The following is a 17,456-nucleotide window of genomic DNA, read 5'->3' on the forward strand; positions in this document are numbered from 1 at the left end:
TATATATATATATATATTTTTATATATATATATTTTTTTTTTTTGAGATGGAGTCTCACTCTGTCGCCCAGGCTGGAGTGCAGTGGCGCGATCTCGGCTCACTGCAAGCTCCGCCTCCCGGGTTCACGCTATTCTCCTGCCTCAGCCTCCCAAGTAGCTGGGACTACAGGTGCCCGCCACCATGCCCAGCTAATGTTTTGTATTTGTCTTTTTAGTAGGGACAGGGTTTCACCATGTTGGCGAGGCTGGTCTCTAACTCATGACCTCGTGATTCGCCTGCCTCAGCCTATCTGATAGTTTGAGACCCTATCTCTGAAAAAAATAAAAAGAAAAAAATTAGGTGGGTGGCCAGGCACAGTGGCTCATGCCTGTAATCCCAGCACTTTGGGAGGATGAGGCGGGTGGATCACCTGAGGTTGGGAGTTCAAGACCAGCCTGACCAACATGGAGAAACCCCATCTCTACTAAAAATACAAAATTAGCCGGGCGTGGTGGTGCATGCCTGTAATCCCGGGTACTTGGGAGGCTGAGGCAGGAGAATCGCTTGAACCTGGGAGGCGGAGGTTGTGGTGACCCGAGATCGTGCCATTGCGTTCCACCCTAGGCAACAATAGTGAAACTCCATCTCAAAAAAAAAAACCAAACAAAAATTAGTTGGGCCTGATGATGTGTGCCTGTGGTCCGTGCTACCCAGGAGGCTGAGGCTAGAGGATTGATTGAGCTCAGGAGTTGGAGGCTGCAGTGCGCTGTGATTGAGCCACTGCACTGCAGCCTGGGTGAACAGAGTGAGACCCTGTCTCTAAAAAAAGAAACAACACTTAGCGATCAGATAATCCCAAATACAAGTATGTCCTGGGTGGCAGGTCACAGGTGGCAGGTTCCAGCCACTGTGATGTGGCAGGAAGTAAGGCAGCTAGTCCCCGCTTTCAGGGAGGGAACTCTCGGGAAGACAGAGGCATGAAATACACAAGGAGGCTGGCAGATCTGTTTCCGAGGGGCTGTGGGTGGTCACAGTGTCACTTGGGGCCTGCTTGGGTCGTGTGGTTGTTGGGGGCTTCTCTGGGGCCCAGGGAGGCCCGAGGTGGGAGTGAAGGAGGAGGGTTCTAGGAGGCCTGGGAGCTCATGCCTGAGGGGCCAGGCAGGAAAGCGGGCAGGCACGGGGATGTGACCAGGGAGAAGTTTGTCTGTTCTGGAGAGAGAGGTGGGGGCGGGGGATGGGCGAGTGCTGGCCTTATTGCCGTAGCTGAGTAGGGATCGTGTGTCCATTTTACAGAGTTGCAAACTGAGGCCCTGGGAACGGCACTGACTTGCTGGGGATGCTGGGGGTTCCCAGCTGCCCCGCCCAGCCCGGGAGGAGGGGCTTTGGGTGCCGTTGAGCCCTGTGGCTGGCAGGAGCCGTTGGCTGGCATCCGGGCCTGGGTGCTGCTGGGCGAGTTTCACAAGCCTGGGCAGGGGCCGGCCTGGGCCGCTAGGCTTCCGTGCAGCCTGGGGCAGGAAGAGCTGGCGGCTGATGTAAGCTCTTGCGCAAACCCTGGCTGCTGGCTTCCGGAGCCTTCTACCCATCCGCCTGCCACAGCAAGGCGGAAGCCCGGGGCTCGGCAGGGCTCAGAGGCCCTGCTGCCCCGGCTTGGGCCGCATGGATGGACTGACTGGCCACCGAGGCCCTGGGGCCCAAGGGCTTGGCGCTGGAGTCCGGTGAGGGGGCTGGGCCTGGCTGGACTGGAGTGTTGGGGTCCGGACATGGGGCGGTAGTGACAGGGCATGTGGTCAGAGGGCACCCCCTGCTGCTCTGCCCACTCCTGTCTCTGGGGCCCAAGGTGGAGGCCCTGCCTTTCTCTGCCTCAGTTTCCCCACATGTACCCCAAAGAAGCTGGGTTGGACATTCTGGGATCTCTTACGGTACTTGTTGACTATGGGTCTCGTGCTGGTATTTAGCCTCAGATGGAGTTTATCACACGCTTTGGGCTGCATTCCCAAGCAACCTGACTCCGGGAAGACCCGGGCCTGGCACGCCAGGGGTCGCTACTGACCTCACACTGTCCACAGGCCGGGCCTTGATCAGAAGGATTTGGGCGGTCACTGAGGCCCTTTGTTGGGGAGCCGGGGGGCACTGGTGACCCAGAGGCTGGACTTGGGCCTGTGAGCTCCCACAGGCTGGACCGGGGCCATCTGGGAGCCCGCATCTCCTGCAAAGCCACATAACTTATCCGTGCCACCTGTAAACAGTGTCCGCGACACAGGGACTTAAAGGAGGTGGCTCTAGGGTACACACGGAATCCCTCCGCTGGGGGCTGGCTTTGCTGCCACCTACCTGAGGGCGTTGCCGGGAGGGTTTGAAATCACCTGCACGGTGCCTGGTGCATGCCAGGTTTTAGTGAATCGGTGCCACGGCTGGTTATGGTTGTTGTTATTTATATTTTGAGTTCAGGTCTTATTCTGTGGTCCGAATTGGAGTGCAGTGTGAAAACCTCACAGCCCACCGCAGTCTCCAACTCTTGGGCTCAAGCCATCCTCTCGCCTCAGCCTCCAGAGACGACAGGCGAGAGCCACTTTGCCTGGCCGGTTGTCATTATTTATCATTATATATATATATATTTTTTTTTTTTTTTGTGAGACGGAGTCTCACTCTGTCGCCCAGGCTGGAGTGCAATGGCATGATCTCAGCTGACTAACCTCCCACTTCTCCCGGGTTCAAGTGATTCTCCCACTGCCCTCGAGTAGCTGAATTGGCAGGTGCCTGCCACCACCACTCAGCTAATTTTTGCTTTTGTTTTTTTTTTGAGATCGAGTTCGCTTCTGTCGCCCAGGCTGGAGTGCAGTGGCCGGATCTCAGCTCACCGGCAGCCTCATCTCCGGTTCACCATTCTTTCTCTACCTCAGCCTCCCAGGAGTAGCTGGGACTACAGGCTCTCCGCCACCTCGCCCGGCTGGGTTTTGTATTTTTGTAGAGACGGGTTTCTCATTCGTGCTAGCCAGGATGGTCTCGATCTCCACTGTGATCCGCCTGCCTCGCCTCCCAAAAGTGCTGGGATTGGCAGGTTTGAGCCACCTACTGGTCACGAGTTTTTTTATTTGAGTCTCACTCTGTCACTCAGGCTGGAGTGGCAGTGGCGCCAGATTCTGCTCACCGCAAACTCCTGCCTCCCGGGCAGGATTCTTCTGCCTCAGCCTCCCGGGCGGCTGGGACTACAGGTGCCCACCATGCCCAGAAGAATGTTTTGTATTTGTCTTAGTAGAATAGGTTTCACCATGTTGGCGAGGCTGGTCTCTAACTCATGACCTCGTGATTCGCCTGCCTCAGCCTCCCAGAGTGCTGGGATTAGAGGCGTGAGCCACCGCGCCTGGCCTCATTATGTTGTTACTGTGATTAAACATATGCTTCCTTCCTTGTCATTCCCAGAGGGAGGCATTTTTATCCCCATTTTGTTGATACGCAAACTGAGACCTGGTAAGGGAAGCCCCTTGCCCCAGGGCCTGCATGCTTCTCTCTGACCTGTTACCCAGCTGCCAGGGTCTTCCCTTAGAAGGGGTGGCGTTTGGGGCTTGTGGGACAGTGCCTTGGGTGGCAGCTGGGAGGCACCCTGTCCGATGTGGGCCTGCCCATGTGGGGCGTGGCGGGGCTGGCTGTGGCTTCCACCCAGGCCCCAGCTGATTTCCATCATCTTTCTGAGCGGCAGTCAGCCTGTGGCCCCTATAGGCAGTAACCCCAGGTGTGTGGGGCCTGCTGTCTGCAGGGGTTGCCCTTGATGGGGCTCCCTTAGTGACCCCCATGTCTGCCACTCCATGCATTCACAGATTCATCCCCTAAGCCACTGTGGCTCGGTGCTGCCAAGTCCCTGCTTTCTGGCTGTGTGACCTGGCACTTCCCATCTCCGAGCCTCACTTTCTTTGTCTGTTAAATGGGCACACGGGGCTGGCTAGGGCTGCCGTGGGAGGTCATTCTCCGGCTGTAGGGTGGGTGTCCTCTTGGCCTGCAGAGCTCATCATATGAGCCACCCGCCTGTGAGTCCCCCACCGCCTTGCCCTGTGGCCTCTGGAAGTCCCAGTGCCCCACTGACTTCAGGATTCCCCCTGCAGATGGGGAGAACGGTGCCAAGCCGGATCTGGGCTGGTTGGGCGGCAGGGGTAGAAGGCCCTCCTCTGAGGGTGCGGGGTGCCGAGGGCTGAGGGTCTGCTGTTGGGGGCTTCCTGCCATCTTGTGCTTTCTCAAGCCCTGGGTCTGGTTGGGTTGACCCAGGCCCATCCTGCGGCCCAGGGGTGGGGCCGGAGCAGGGGAACCCTCTTGGTCAGTTGGCCATTATCAGCTCCACACAGTTGGGGAGAGGCGGGGGTATCGGGGTGGTGGGCTGGGGCGGCGGCGCTGGCCCGACTGGCTGCCTGATGGTCCTCCCAACTTCTCTCTGCAGGCGAGGCCTTCTTGGGCAGTTTTGTGGCCAGCGGGATGGGGCCCTCGGCCTCATCCCATGGGAGCCCGGTGCCACTGCCCTCTGACCTCTCCTTCCGCTCCCCAACCCCTAGCAACCTGCCCATGGTGCAGCTGTGGGCCGCCCACGCCCATGAAGGTAAGGAACATGCGGGGGTCGGGGCTGAGGGTTGCTGGGCTGACGTCCCAGCCACTCTGGCCACTTCATGTGCCCCTCTATTGTCATCACTGAGCTGGGGCTGGTGGGCCCCAGGTCACCTGGCCTCCCTGTCATTTCTCAAACGCTCAGGGCTTCCTGTTGTCACAATCACAGGGCCTTTGTACGAGCTGTTCCCTCTCCTTCCAGCCTGACACCCCATGCCACAGACCACCTTCCATTTCTCCTCCAGCTCAGCTCAGAGACCCCCTCTTCCCCACCCCCTTCCATCACTCGCTTGTGACGACAGATTATCTGAACCCCCGCTTTCCCACCGGAGTGAGCCCTGAGTGCAGGGCCTGGTTTGATCTACTCAGCACTGTATCCTTGGTGCACAGTAGGCTCATTAATAATTAGAGGAGCAGGCCGGGCGTGGTGGCTCACAGCTGTAATCCCAACACTTTGGGAGGTTGAGGTGGGAAGATCACTTGAGGGCAGGCGTTCGAGACCAGCCTGGGCAACATAGCGAGACCCCATCTCTAAAAAAAAAATTTCCCGGAGCCTGGGGACCTGGGGCTGTTGGGGCCTCTTCTTTTGCATTTCTGCAGCCATGCCCCTCAATGTAGGGGCTCTGCAGGCCTGGCTTCCCCCAGGCCATGAGCAGATTCTGGATTTCTGTAGAGCCTCACTTTCATTCTCTGCCTGCAAAGGAATGGGCCTGAGGACCTCTGAGCTCCTCCTCTCCTCCTTTGACAGGTTCTGGATGTTGGGCACTAGGTACCTCCTTCCTCCTTCCTCCTCCCTCCTCCCAGGTGTCCTGTAGGTGCTCATGGTTCCTGGAAGGTTGCAGCCCTGGAGCTCCTGCTGCAGGCTTAGGGCTCTTCCGGCCCTCCCTGGCTACTGTCCCTCCCCTTCCTCCGGTGGGGTCAGGTCTGACCGAGTGCTCACCATCATCCCGAATCCTGTGGCTACTGCGTTCAGCCCAGGAGGAGACAGGTTCAGCCAGAGGCGTCCCCAGCCACAGGACCCTATCCAGTCCTTAGAGTACGTTGCCCGTTGTACACATAAGGTCAGCGAGTCTGCTCCTCCTGGACACTCTGGGGAAGGCATCTGAATCCAGGCACGAGGGTGTCTGGCCTGCACAGAGGGGGCCTTCTAGGCTGGGGTCCCACCTGAGCCTGCCACTTTAACCAGCCAAGGCAGGTGCCTGGGCGAGAAGAGCCTGCCTCTCGGGCCTGTCTGCCAGCAGCTCGTTACCTCTGTCTCCCTGAGACTTCCTTTTCTCTTTGGCCAACAAATCCTAGTAATGACCGCAAACACACAGGGTGCTTACCACAGCCCAGTGCACACTCAGCTCACTTCAGCCTCAGAGCCAGCCCTGCCTGGGGGAGGGACTGTTAGGCCCTTATTTTTACAGACAGGGTCTTGCTCTGTCGCCCAGGCTGGAGTGCTGTGGTGCAATCTCGGCTCACCGAAACCTCCGCCTCCCAGGCTCAAGCTATTCTCCCACCTCAGCCTCCTGAGTATCTGGAACTATAGGTGCATACCATCACGCCCAGTTAACTACTAGATTTTGTTTTGGTGGAGTCGGGGTTTCACCATGTGTCCCAGGCTGGTCTTGAACTGCTAGGCCCAAGCGATCCTCCCACCTTGACCTCCCAAAGTGCTGGGATTATAGGCATGAGCCACTGCGCCTGGCCTATTAAGCCCATTAGGTCCATTTTACAGACGGGAGAGCAGAGACCTGGTGCCTGTGTGGGAGTGCTGTTTTTTGTTTGTTTGTTTGTTTTTTATTAGTTGTATTTTTAAATTTTTTTTTATTTTTTGAGATGGAGTCTTGCTCTGTCGCCCAGGCTGGAGTACAGTGGCACGATCTCGGCTCATTGCAACCTCTGCCTCCCGGGTTCAAGCGATTTTCCTGCCTCAACCTCCTGAGTAGCTGGGATTACAGGCGTGCACCACCACACCTGTAATCCCAGCACTTTGGGAGGCTGAGGTGGGCGGATCACTTGAGGCCAGGAGTTCCAGACCAGCCTGACCAACATGGTGAAACCCCTTCTCTACTAAGAATACAAAGATGAACTGGGTGTGGTAGCAGGCGCCTGTAATCCCAGCTCCTCGGGAGGCTGTGGCAGGAGGACCTCTTGAACTCAGGAGGCGGAGGCTGCCGTGAACCGAGATCCTGCCACTGCACTCCAGCCTGGGCCACAGAGTAAGACTGTCTCCAAAAAAAACAAAACAAACAAAAAATTCTGAATAGTTGAAGTCAGCAGGTCCTGATGCTGGGCATTGCTGGTGGGGGGCCTTTGGGGAGGCGGGGAGGATCTTTGGTGGGGGGAATTCCTTCCTGGCAGCTTCTGCCTGGGAGACCCAGCAGCTGAAGATGCTGTGTCCTCTGAGGTTCAGAGAAGGCAAGTGACCAGCTTGGGGTCACACAACAGAGAAAGGGCCCGTGTTAGGCTGAGGTTAAGAGTCCTGGCTCCAGGGTTCGATGGCCTCGGTCCAAAGCCAGGCAGCTCTGCTGTATCTCCTTGGGCAAGTGGCCTTCTCTGAATTTTCTCACCTTTAAAGTAAGGACATTAAGTCTCTTCCTCATAGGTCATTTCTGAGGTTTAAATGAGGATGACAGTGGCAAAGCTCTTGGTCATGTTTGGTAGACTGTTATCAGGCCCTGCTAGTTGGATCCATTCTGATCCTCTTCCTGTGGGGACTGGAGACCCTATCCTCCCATGAGGGCTTCCTGGGCCTGGAGAGAGACCCAGGGTTGGGGAGCAGGGGAATGCCCTGAGGAGCTGCTGTTAAACCTCCAAGCTCCCTACACCAGCGGTCACCTTCCGAAATAGTTTATTTCCAGGAGCTGGAAGGAAGCTCCTGGTGGGCAGCACAAATTGGCCCGGCCCAGCTTTTCTCTTTTCTCTGTTACAGGCTTCTCCCACCTGCCCAGCGGGCTGTACCCATCCTACCTCCACCTGAGCCACCTGGAGCCCCCCAGCAGTGGGAGCCCCCTCCTCAGCCAGCTGGGTCAGCCCAGCATTTTCGATACCCAGAAAGGTCAGGGGCCAGGAGGAGGTAAGACTGTGGAGTCCGGGGTGGGGGGTGACACAGGGGCCTTCTGACAGGCTTCTGGGGCCTTTGGCAGCATCCAGCTAGCCACCAGCTCTGTCCAGGATGCTTGCTTTTTTTTTTTTTTTTTGAGACAGGGTCTCACTATGTTGCCCAGGCTGGAGTGCAGTGGTGTGATCATAGCTCACTGCAGCCTCAAACTCCCAAATGATGCTCCTGACTCAGCCCCCCAAGTAGCTGGGACTGCAGACGTACCCCACCACACCCAGCTGACTTTTTAACTTTTTGTAGAGGTGGAGTCTTGCTGTGTTGCCCAGGATGGTTTCAAACTCCTGGCCTCAAGCAATCCTCCTACCTCGGCTTCCCAGAGTGCTGGGATTACAGATGTGAGCCTCAGATGCTCTTTTGAGACCTGAGTCCCTAAGACCCCCACAGACTCCTTGGGCCCACCCACAGCCCTGGGTGCCTTCTGGTCACACTGTCCTCTTAGGGGCCCTGCTAGGCCTTCTGGGAAGCTCTGAAAACAACCCCTGGTCTCTCCTTTTACAGATGAGGAAACTGAGGCACGGGAAGGGTAGATTTAAACTTGGTTCTAGATATTTCCAGAGCCTGCACTCTCTAGCTGGGTTGCCCATTTCTTCTCTTCTTGCCCTGGGGAGATGCCTTGCCTTGCTGTGAAACCACGGCGCTCCCTGCACCAAACTAGTTTAATTTCCAAGAGAAAGCACTGGGCCGAGTGCGGCTCACGCCTGTAATCCCAGCACTTTAGGAGGCTGAGACAGGTGGATCACCTGAGGTCAAGAGTTCAAGACCAGCCTGACGAACATGGTGAAACCCCGCCTGTATTAAAAATACAATAATTAGCCGTGCATGGTGGGGTGTGCCTGTAATCCCAGCCACTCGGGAGGCTGAGGCAGGAGAATCGCTTGAATCCAGGAGGCAGTGAGCCAAGATTGCGCCATTGCACTGCAGCCTGGGCGACAAGAGCGAGACTGTCTCAAAAAACAAAAAAACAAAAAAACAAACAAAAAAAACACTGGGGGAGGCATGGGTTGGCCCAGCTCTCTCTCAGGGGTCCCCCTCCGCCCAGGCAGGGGTGGGAGGTGGCGCTCGCTCACTGCCTGCTGTTCTCTTCTCTGCAGACGGCTTCTACCTGCCCACCGCGGGGGCTCCGGGCGCCCTGCACTCTCACGTGCCCTCGGCCCGGACCCCTGGCGGCGGCCACTCCTCGGGCCCCCCTGCAAAAGGCTCGTCGTCGCGGGACGGTCCAGCCAAGGAGCGGGCGGGCCGCGGCGGGGAGCCGCCTCTGCTGTTCGGCAAGAAGGACCCCCGCGCCCGGGGCGAGGAGGCCTCGGGGCCACGCGGCGTGGTGGACCTGACCCAGGAGGCGCGTGTGGAGGGCCGCCAGGACCGGGGGCCCCCGCGCCTGGCTGAGCGCCTGTCGCCCTTCCTGACTGAGTCCAAGACCAAGAACGCGGCACTGCAGCCGTCGGTACTAACCATGTGCAACGGCGGCGCCGGGGACGCGGGGCTGCCCGCGCTGGTGGCCGAAGCGGGGCGCGGGGGTGCTAAGGAGGCCGCCCGACAGGACGAGGGCGCGCGGCTGCTGCGGCGCACGGAGACCCTGCTACCCGGGCCGCGCCCCTGCCCCTCACCGCTGCCCCCGCCGCCTGCGCCCCCCAAGGGGCCTCCCGCACCCCCCGCGGCCACCCCCGCCGGTGTCTACACCGTCTTCCGCGAGCAGGGCCGTGAGCACCGCGTGGTGGCGCCCACCTTCGTGCCTTCTGTAGAGGTCTTCGACGAGCGCCCCGGGCCCATCCAGATCGCATCCCAGGCGCGTGATGCCCGGGCCCGCGAGCGTGAGGCTGGTAGACCAGGGGTCCTGCAGGCGCCCCCCGGCTCCCCGCGGCCTCTGGACCGGCCCGAGGGCCTGCGCGAGAAGAACTCGGTCATCCGCTCACTCAAGCGGCCGTCGCCTGCAGATGCCCCCACGGTGCGGGCTGCACGCGCCTCCCCGGACCCCCGCGCCTACCTGCCTGCCAAGGAGCTGCTCAAGCCCGAGGCGGACCCGAGGCCCTGTGAGCGTGCGCCCCGTGGCCCAGCTGGTCCTGCAGCCCAACAGGCCGCCAAGCTCTTCGGCCTGGAGCCCGGGCGCCCCCCGCCCACCGGCCCTGAACACAAATGGAAACCCTTCGAGCTGGGCAACTTCGCCACCACGCAGATGGCCGTGCTGGCTGCGCAGCACCACCACAGCCGCGCCGAAGAGGAGGCCGCCGTGGTCGCTGCCTCCTCCTCGAAGAAGGCCTACCTGGACCCTGGGGCTGTGCTGCCCCGCTCAGCGGCCACCTGCGGCCGGCCTATCGCCGACATGCACTCTACAGCCCACGGGCCTGGAGAGGCCTCTGCCATGCAGAGCCTTATAAAGTACAGTGGCAGTTTCGCCCGGGAGGCTGTGGCCGTGCGCCCTGGTGGCTGTGGCAAGAAGAGCCCTTTTGGAGGTTTGGGCACCATGAAACCCGAGCCTGCGCCCACCTCTGCTGGTGCCCCCCGAGCCCAGGGCCGACTCCCACACTCTGGAGGCCCTGCAGCGGGTGGCAGCCGGCAGCTGAAGCGAGACCCGGAGAGGCCCGAGAGCGCCAAGGCTTTTGGGCGCGAGGGCTCTGGTGCCCAGGGTGAGGCAGAAGTGCGACACCCGCCCGTGGGCATTGCAGTGGCTGTGGCCCGGCAGAAGGACAGTGGTGGCAGTGGCCGGCTGGGGCCTGGGCTGGCAGACCAGGACCGCTCTCTGTCGCTGAGTAATGTCAAAGGTAGGTCCTGGGTCTCTACCCCAGCCCCTTCCTTTCCTTGTTCTGTGCCACCCCGACATTCCATTTCTCCATCTCCCTTCCCACCTTCCCTGGCACACCCTCACATCTCCCTGCCTTCCAAGCACCATTTGTCCTTTCTCTCACTTGTGGACTGTGGCCGCTTTTAGAAGTTTATTGGTTTTTCCTTTGTGCACATAGAAAAATGTGTAAAATACGGCCGGGCGCGGTGGCTCAAGCCTGTAATCCCAGCACTTTGGGAGGCCGAGACGGGCGGATCACGAGGCCAGGAGATCGAGACCATCCTGGCTAACACGATGAAACCCTGTCTCTACTAAAAAATACAAAAAAAAAAAAAAAAAAAAACTAGCCGGGCGAGGTGGCGGGCGCCTGTAGTCCCAGCTACTCGGGAGGCTGAGGCAGGAGAATGGCGTGAACCTGGGAGGCGGAGCTTGCAGTGAGCTGAGATCCGGCCACTGCACTCCAGCCTGGGCCACAGAGCGAGCCTCCGTCTCAAAAAATAAAAAAATTAAAAAAAAAAAAGAAAAATGTGTAAAATACAGAAAAAGAGAACAAAGGAAAAGGGCCATTATATTTTCCCAATACCCTGAGTCTTTCTGTGTCTTCTTCTGAATTCATTTTATGGTGCAATGTGCTTCTACCTGCAGAGCCCCTGGTGCATGTAGGATCTTGGGCCTCTGTGCCCTTTCCGTATGTTACCCTGTGGGTCCTTTCCCTTCGTTATTGCTAAGTCTTTATAAGTACAATTTTTTTAATGGCCTTAAATGTTCTGCTGAGAGCATGTACCGTGGTTCCGTTCTCCATTTCCTTGGTAGGCATTTTATTTGTTCCTTTTCCGATGTTTTCTGTTCCGAACGTTGCTTTCGGTCTGTGTGCATTGCACCTTCATGATATTTTTAGTCATTTCCTGAGAATAGATGGTCTTGGGAATAGACAAATATCAAACGTTCAATTTTAAGTCATCAAGGGACCTAACTGCGCCTTACTGATTCCAGTGGCCTCAGTACCTAGCCATCCTGGGCTCTGGCACGTAGTAGGTGTTTGATGGATGAGTGAATGAGTGTTTGAGGAACAGACAGAAACTGGGGTTCGGACATCCTCACGGTCTTGATACTTCGTACTTGAGTGACTTTTTAGGTAGAGAGTTTACGTGCCTGTAAGCGGTTTATGAGTCTCTGTTATATTTTGGATTCTTCAGAATTGTTTTATTTATTTATTTATTTTTGAAACAGAGTTTCGCTCTTGTTGCCCAGGCTGGAATCCAATGGCAGGATCTCAGCTCATGGCAACCTCCGCCTCCCAAGTTCAAGTGATTCTCCTGGCTCAGCCTCCCGAGTAGCTGGGATTACAGGCATGCGCCACCATGCTCGGCTCATTTTGTATTTTTAGTAGAGACGGTTTCTCCAAGTTGGTCAGGCTGGTCTCAAACTCCTGACCTCAGGTGACCCACCCATCTTGGCCTTCCAAAGTGCTGGGATTACAGGCATGAGCCACTGTGCCCGGCCTGTTTTATTTTTTAGTTTATAAATTATTATTTTGTCTTAGAGATAGGGTCTTGCTCTGTCACACAGGCTGTGGTGCAGTGGTGCAATCATAGCTTAGTGTAGCCTTGACCTCCTGGGTTCAAGTGATCCTCCCGCCTCAGCCTCCCAAGTATCTGGGACCGCAGGTATGTGCCACCACACCTGACTAATTTTTTCTTTTTCTTTTTTTTTTTTGGAGACAGAGTCTTGCACTGTTGCCCACACTGGAGTACTGTGGTGCCATCTTGGCTCACTGCAATCTCCACCTCCTGGGTTCAAGCAATTCTGCCTCAGTCTCCCCAGTAGCTGGGATTACAGGCGTGCATCACCACGCCTGGCTAATTTTTGTATTTTAAGTGGAGATGGGGTTTTGCCATATTGGCCAGGCTGGTCTCAGACTCCTGACCTCAGGTGATCTGCCTGCCTTGGCCTCCCAAAGTGCTGGGATTACAGGCGCGAGCCACCGGGCCCAGCCAATTTTTTCATTTTTTTGTAGAGACGGGGTCCTCTTGTGTTGCCCAGGCTGGTCTCGAACTCCTGGCCTCAAGTGTTCCTGCTCTGGCCTTCCAAATTGCTGGGCTTACTTACAGGGGTGGCCACCACTGTGCCCGACCACAACTTGAGTTTTTTTTTTTTTAAACTGTTGCTGCCAGGCAGGCCTGGGTGACAGAATGAAACCCTATCTCAGGAAAAAATAAAACTAAAATTAAAAGAATAAGAAGGTTGATAATTTCAGTAGGGGAGGATACTGCATTTCTGTAAGTTTTGAGCGTTTCTGCAGAGCTTGGCTGATGGTCAAACTTCCTGTGTCCCTTCTTGTCTAGTTTGCTGTTGGGATTCCTCCTGGGATTTTGAGGGGAGTTCACATCTGAGGTGTGTTTGCTGGAACTCCTGACTTGGTCTGTCCGGAAGGTGGCCCACTGTTGAGCCAAGACCCCCACCTGAGGCCGTGTTTAGCCTGCGTGGTGTGAGGTTGCAGGCTGGAGTAAGGGCCAGGGAAGTGATGTTCGGCTGCTTCTAGCTCGTGGGACTTCTTGACAGTCAGCCTCTTCCCCCAGCCCCCTGAGCCCAGCCCACGTCCCATGCTCACTTGCTGGGAGCTCACACCTGTCCCAGGGTCTGGGTCCTTGTTTGTGGCACCCACAGGACTCCTTTCCCTTCGTGTCCCAGACTCTACTACTGCAGGCTGCATAGGCACCATGGGTGCCTATCTTCTGGGGCTCCGTCCTTCCCCAGCCTGGCCTTCCAGGCCTACCTGGGCTTGGACCTTGGTCCATGGCAAGTGGCATGGCTGGGTCCTGTCACCACCACCTCCTACTTCCACCGTCTCAACCTTGTTTTCCCAGACAGCCCAGGAGGGCACAGGCCACCCTCGTCACACCAGCCCTGCCTCCCCAATGTTCGTGTACACCATGGCTGCAGAGGACCCTGTAGATGCCACTCTGTGTTCCCCTCCCAGAGTCCACCCCGACCCGCTGCTCTGAGGATGGGAGTCTGGGCCTCTCTGGCTGAATCTCCTACTTGTGTTACTTTTTTTTTTTTTTTGAGACGGAGTCTTGCTCTGTTACCCAGGCTGGAATGCAGTGGCACGATCTCAGCTCACTGCAACCTCCGCCTCCCGGGTTCAAGCGGTTCTTCTGCCTCAGCCTCCCAAGTAGCTGGGACTACAGGCACGCACCACCACGCTCGGCTAATTTTTGTATTTTTTAGTAGAGACAGGGTTTCACCATGTTGGCCAGGCCGGTCTCAAACTCCTGACCTCAAGTAATCCGCCCGCCTCGGCCTCCCAAAGTGCTGGGATTACAGGCATGAGCCACCGCATCCAGCTTTTTTATTTTTTTGAAACAGAGTTTTGCTCTGTTGCCCAGGCTGGAATGCAGTGGCACGATCTTGGCTCACTGCAACCTCTGCCTCTCGGGTGCAAGTGATTCTCCTGCCTCAGCCTCATGAGTAGCTGGGGTCACAGGCACCTGCCACCATGCCCAGCTAATTTTGTATTTTTTAGGTAGAGATGGGGTTTCACCATGTTGGTCAGGCTGGTCTCGAACTCCTAACCTCAAGGGATCTGCCCGCCTTGGCCTTCCGAAGTGCTGGGATTACAGGCGTGAGCCACTGCGCCCGGCCAGCTGTGTCACTTTCCCACCACCTTGACGCCTGCCCCAGCGGGTCCTGGGTATGTGATGCTGGACCTCCTGCCTGCAGCGCCCTTCCCACTTCCTGCACGGCCACGTCTCCTCATCCTCTGTGCCTTCACCTCCCCGTGGAGCCACCTTGGATGGGGCCTGCTCTGGCCGAGCTCCAGATGCTCCTGCCTTCTGGGGATGGCCCTGGAGTCTTTGGATTTTTGAGTTGGGAGGTGGGGCTCTGTCAGGCTTGTCTTGGAATTCTCTTCATCCAGCAGGACTGGCTCAGTGAGCGATGCTCAGTGAGTGTTTGTTGATTGAATGAGCACACGGTCCTGTGTGGAGCTCCGGGGAGCCAGGGAAGCCCTGCTACACTCTGACCCTGGGCCTTTGCACGAGAATCGGCCTTATTCTGGGACAGAAGGAGGGAGGGCCCAATAGCCCTTGGATTGGAGGTGGCCAGCTTGGTGATAGAAAAGTCTCCTGCCCAGAGCTTTGGGGCTGGGGGGCCCTGGGAGGCAGGAGATCTCTTTGAGCCTTTCTCTGGAAGGATCCTCCTGTCACATGGGGTGGCACCTTTGTTGGGGGCTCACGGTCAGTGGAGTCCATCTGAGATCCCAGAGTACCTGTCTGTGTCCAAGAGGCCGTGAATGTGTGTGTGTGGAGAGGAGGGGAACAATGTGAATGTGAGAGAGGGAGGGAGGGTGTGCCAGAAGTTTGGGATGAGATGTTTGGGGATTTATCTGAAGCTGCCCTTCTCTGTTGGTGCTGATGTTTGAAAGTAGGTGACTGGTTGGGGGCCGGGCATGGTGGCTCACGCCTGTAATCCCAGCACTTCGGAAGGCCAAAGTAGGAGGATCACTTGAGCTTAGGAGTTTAAGGCCAGCCTGGGCAACCTAGCAAGACCTTGTCTCTACAAAAAATAAAATAAAAATAGTCTGGGCGTGGTGGCTCAAACCTGTAATCCCAGCACTTTGGGAGACCGAAGCAGGTGGATCACCCGAGGTCAGGAATTTGAGATCAGCCTGGCTAACGTGGTAAAACCGCATCTCTACTAACTAAAAATACAAAATTAGCCGAGCATGGTGGCACATACCTGTAATCCCAGCTATCTGAGAGGCTGAGGCAGGAGAATCGCTTGAATCCGGGAGGAGGAAGTTGCAGTGAGCTGAGATCGTGCCATTGCACTCTAGCCTGGGCAACAGAGCGAAACTCCACCTCAAAAAATGAAAAAATAAAAAATAAAAAAATCATCTGGGTATGCTGGTGTGTCTGTAGTCCCAGCTACTCAGGAGACTGAAGTCGGAGGATAGTTTGAGCCCAGGAGGTCAAGGCTGCACTGAACTATGCTTGTACTACTGCACTCCAGTCTGGGCAACAGAGTGAGACCCCGTCTCTAAAAGAATAAAAAAGTACGTGGCTGGATTCTTTCTGTCCTTAAAAAAAAAATCCCATAAGAAGTGGTCATTTCTCTCTGGGCAGCCCAGTCTGAATGCTGAGCAGCTTTGAAAGGAGGGAGGAGAGAGACGCACTGGGGTGCCTGTACCTGGGCAGTTCTCCCAGCTGAGGACAGTCAGGTTGTCACCCTAGTCTCCTGGGGTCTCGCCCCAGTCTCTTGCTTTTTGGAGCGAGCCCTCTGCCTCTGTCAATGGTTTTAAGTCCAGGTTCTGCCCTTTGTAGCTACGTAACCTTGAACAAGAGCCTTGAGCCCTCTCGGCTCTGGGGGCAGCTCATCTGCTTGATGCCGGGTAGGCTGACGGGCACATAGTGGGCCTCTCTCTCATCTGCTCATATTTAGGCATTAGGGTCTTAGAGTGCGCCTGCCTGTGCAGGGGAGCCCTGGGTCTTCCTGTCCTCACATAGGATCTAGGTCTGGCCTTAGGCTGTCTTGGACCTTGAGATGGATGAAGGACAGGCATTACCTACATTTGTGAGCCCCACGCAGTCAGAGCCCCCACGCCCGAGAACCCAGGAACCCTAAGAGTCATCCTTGCTAGATGCAGCGACTCATGCCTGTAATTCCAGCTCTTTGGGAGGCCAAGGTGGGTAGATCGCTTGAGCTCAGGAGTTGGAGACTACCATGGGCAACACAGTGAAACCCCAGCTCTAAAAAAAAAAAAAAAAAAAAAAAGCCAGGCACGGTGGCTCACGCCTATAATCCCAGCACGTTGGGAGGCTGAGGCGCGTGGATCACAAGGTCAGGAGTTCAAGACCAGCCTGGCCAAGATGGTGAAACCCCATCGCTACTAAAAATACCAAAAAAATTAGCAGGGCGTGGTGGCGGGCGCCTGTAATCGCAGCTACTTGGGAGGCTGAGGCAGAGAATCGCTTGAATCCGGGAGGTGGAGGTTGCAGTGAGCTGAGATCATGCCACTGCACTCCAGCCTGGGTGACAGAGTGAGACTCCACCTCAAAAAAAAAAAAATAATAATAAAATAAACGATCCGAGCATAGTGGCGTGGCACCTGTAGTCCCAGCTACAGGGAGGCTGAGGCAGGGGAGGATCACTTGAGCCCAGCAGGTCGAGGCTGCAGTGAGATCACACCACTGCGCTCCAACCTGGGTGACAGAGTAAGATCCTGTCCCCCAACTGCCCCCCAGAAAAGAAAGCAATCATTGCCATTGAGCCAGCAGCCTGTATGAACAGACAGCTCCATGAGGCCTCCTGTGAGGATGTGGACCTGTGCAGAGGAGGGGCTGTTACTCTCCCCGTTCACAGATGGGGAGACTGAGGCCTGCAGGGATGAGGCAAGGCTGAGTGGGGAACCCTGAGCTGAGCTTTGTCTCTCCCACCTCTTCACTGGCCCATCACCTCTAGGGTGGGACCAGGTCTGGGAGGGAGGGGCTGTGGGGATGTCCCCACCTCCAGCATCACAGGGGGTGGCTGGGGGTGCAGAGCCAGGTGTACGCCATGGTGTTGGTGACAAGCCTGCTGGGGCCTCTATCCCGTCACGGCCCCCCCACCATCCACTTCCCCGGACCCCTGGAGAGCAACCCTATCTGGAGCTGTTCAGAGAGAGGCCAGGAAGGGGTTGCCATGGGAACGGGGCCTCTGCGTGAGCCTCAGGCTCCTAATGGCTGCAGTGTGGGGCGTGTGACCTGTGATGGGGGTCGTTAGCGCTGCAGACTGGGGGGCTTTTGCTGCACGACACCCTCACCCCACCATGGGCCCTGGGGTGGGGCTGGGCCTCTGGGCGGCCTGCAGATAGGGGACAGCAGTGACGTGGCTAGACAGGGCCGTGTGGCACTCCCTACATGGGGCCGTGTATGTTGGCAGTCAGCAGGGCCGACTTGGACGCTGATCCCAGCCATGACGCGTCCATGTTAGTCTTGTGACCTGGGCGTGTTTCTTTATCTCCCTGT

General features: G+C 56.9%; 1 protein-coding gene across 7 annotated transcripts in view; it reads left to right on the plus strand.

The window, feature by feature from the left end:
- TNRC18 (trinucleotide repeat containing 18) overlaps nucleotides 1-17,456 on the plus strand; it is a 123,947-nt gene that overhangs the window by 25,678 nt on the left and 80,813 nt on the right. For 5 of the 7 annotated variants that reach the window (XM_021935628.2, XM_031664929.1, XM_031664926.1 and 2 more), the window contains 3 exons: nucleotides 4,407-4,562; nucleotides 7,485-7,628; nucleotides 8,765-10,429. In XM_021935628.2, coding sequence (XP_021791320.2) covers nucleotides 4,407-4,562; nucleotides 7,485-7,628; nucleotides 8,765-10,429 — 1,965 coding nt within the window. Of the gene's footprint in view, nucleotides 1-736; nucleotides 1,696-4,406; nucleotides 4,563-7,484; nucleotides 7,629-8,764; nucleotides 10,430-17,456 lie in introns of those variants that run through there. The other 2 variants (XM_031664930.1, XM_031664927.1) reach the window with 2 other exon arrangements.

The sequence above is a fragment of the Papio anubis genome, chromosome 4 (assembly GCF_008728515.1).
Source record: "Papio anubis isolate 15944 chromosome 4, Panubis1.0, whole genome shotgun sequence".
Classification (NCBI taxonomy): domain Eukaryota; kingdom Metazoa; phylum Chordata; class Mammalia; order Primates; family Cercopithecidae; genus Papio; species Papio anubis.